Genomic DNA, 1,371 nt, shown 5'->3' with positions numbered 1-1,371 from the left:
AAATCTGAAAATCCAGTGGTTGGGGTTTAAAGAAGAGATGTGGTTGGTGGAAAAGTTGTTTGGATATTAAAAGAAAAGCATAAAGGATAAAGAAATTCGTCAGACATCAGGCGGCTCTTTACACGGTCGACCGTGGTTCAACCGTGCATGATCAGGATAGAATTTTACGGAGTGTGTTCCATCATTCCCAACCCATTCCTAAGCAAGTTAAAGGTTTCCTTTTTAAGGGGCTTAGTGAATATGTCAGCTATGTTTTCCGCAGATTCTACCTTATCTATCACAATATTACCATTTTGGACGTGGTCACGAAGGAAATGGTGCCTAATGTCTATGTGTTTAGTCCTAAAGTGTAATATTTGATATTTCAATAGGTCTATAGCACTTTTGTTATCACAGCATATGGGTATTTCGGATGAGATGATACCGTAATCGAGGAAGGTTTGCTTCATTCATAACACTTGTGCGCATGCTCTTCCCATTGCTACATATTCGGCTCTGGTGGTAGAAAATGTAACAGACGTTTGCTTCTTTGAGAACCATGACGTTATGCAAAGCCCCACGAACGCACATACTCCACTTGTGCTCTTTCTATCAATCATTGATCCACCATGATCGGAATTCGCAAAGCACATAATATCAACCCCGGTAAACTTTGGATCCCATAACCCAAGATGCATTGTTCCCTTTAAGTATCTAAAGATCCTTTTAACGGCCTCTACGTGCGACATCTTTGGATTTTCTTGAAATCTTGCACATAAGCACACACTAAACATGATGTCGGGCTGACTTGCCGTTAAATAAACAAAGGATCCAATCATTCCCCTATATTTAGTACTATCAAATGGTTCTCCTTCTCCTTCCAAAGTAAGTTTCACATTTGTTGCCATCGGAGTCGCCATTGGTTTTGAGTTCTCCATTCCGAATTTCTTGATCATTTCATGAACGTATTTTTGTTGATTGATGAATGTTCCATCTTCTAGTTGCTTGATTTGTAGTCCGAGAAAGAACTTGAGTTCTCCCATCATGCTCATTTCAAAATCATCATGCATTAACTTAGAAAAATCATTGCTAAGAGATTCGCTAGTAGACCCAAATACAATATCATCAACATATATTTGAACTATGACTAAATCCTTTTCATGCCTTTTGATAAAGAGTATATTATCAATTTTTCCCATTTCAAACCCATTATTTATTAAGAAGGTTCTAAGTTGTGATGACCCGGAAATTTCCGACTAAATTTAAACTTAATCTTTATATGGTTTCAACATGATAAGCAAAGTCGATTAGATTGAATTTTAGAATTATTTCATGTATACATTTGACCCTTGACTATTCCCGACGATTCACGAACGATTGTATGTAAATAAA

General features: G+C 37.1%; 1 protein-coding gene across 1 annotated transcript; it reads right to left on the bottom strand.

The window, feature by feature from the left end:
* Positions 1–449: 449 nt before the first annotated feature.
* Positions 450–917, bottom strand: LOC139849179 (uncharacterized mitochondrial protein AtMg00810-like). The gene has a single exon (XM_071838843.1). It carries the CDS (start codon positions 915–917, stop codon positions 450–452), a length of 468 nt encoding a protein of 155 aa, XP_071694944.1.
* Positions 918–1,371: the final 454 nt, after the last annotated feature.

Source organism: Rutidosis leptorrhynchoides, chromosome 5 (genome assembly GCF_046630445.1).
Source record: "Rutidosis leptorrhynchoides isolate AG116_Rl617_1_P2 chromosome 5, CSIRO_AGI_Rlap_v1, whole genome shotgun sequence".
NCBI classification, from domain to species: Eukaryota; Viridiplantae; Streptophyta; class Magnoliopsida; order Asterales; family Asteraceae; genus Rutidosis; species Rutidosis leptorrhynchoides.
The sequence above is the reverse complement of the archived record's forward strand: the minus strand, read 5'-3'. Positions and strand labels throughout refer to the sequence as shown.

Excerpts from the sequence above, each read along its gene's own strand:
- LOC139849179 (XM_071838843.1), bottom strand. The coding sequence starts at position 917 with ATGGAGAACTCAAAACCAATGGCGACTCCGATGGCAACAAATGTGAAA.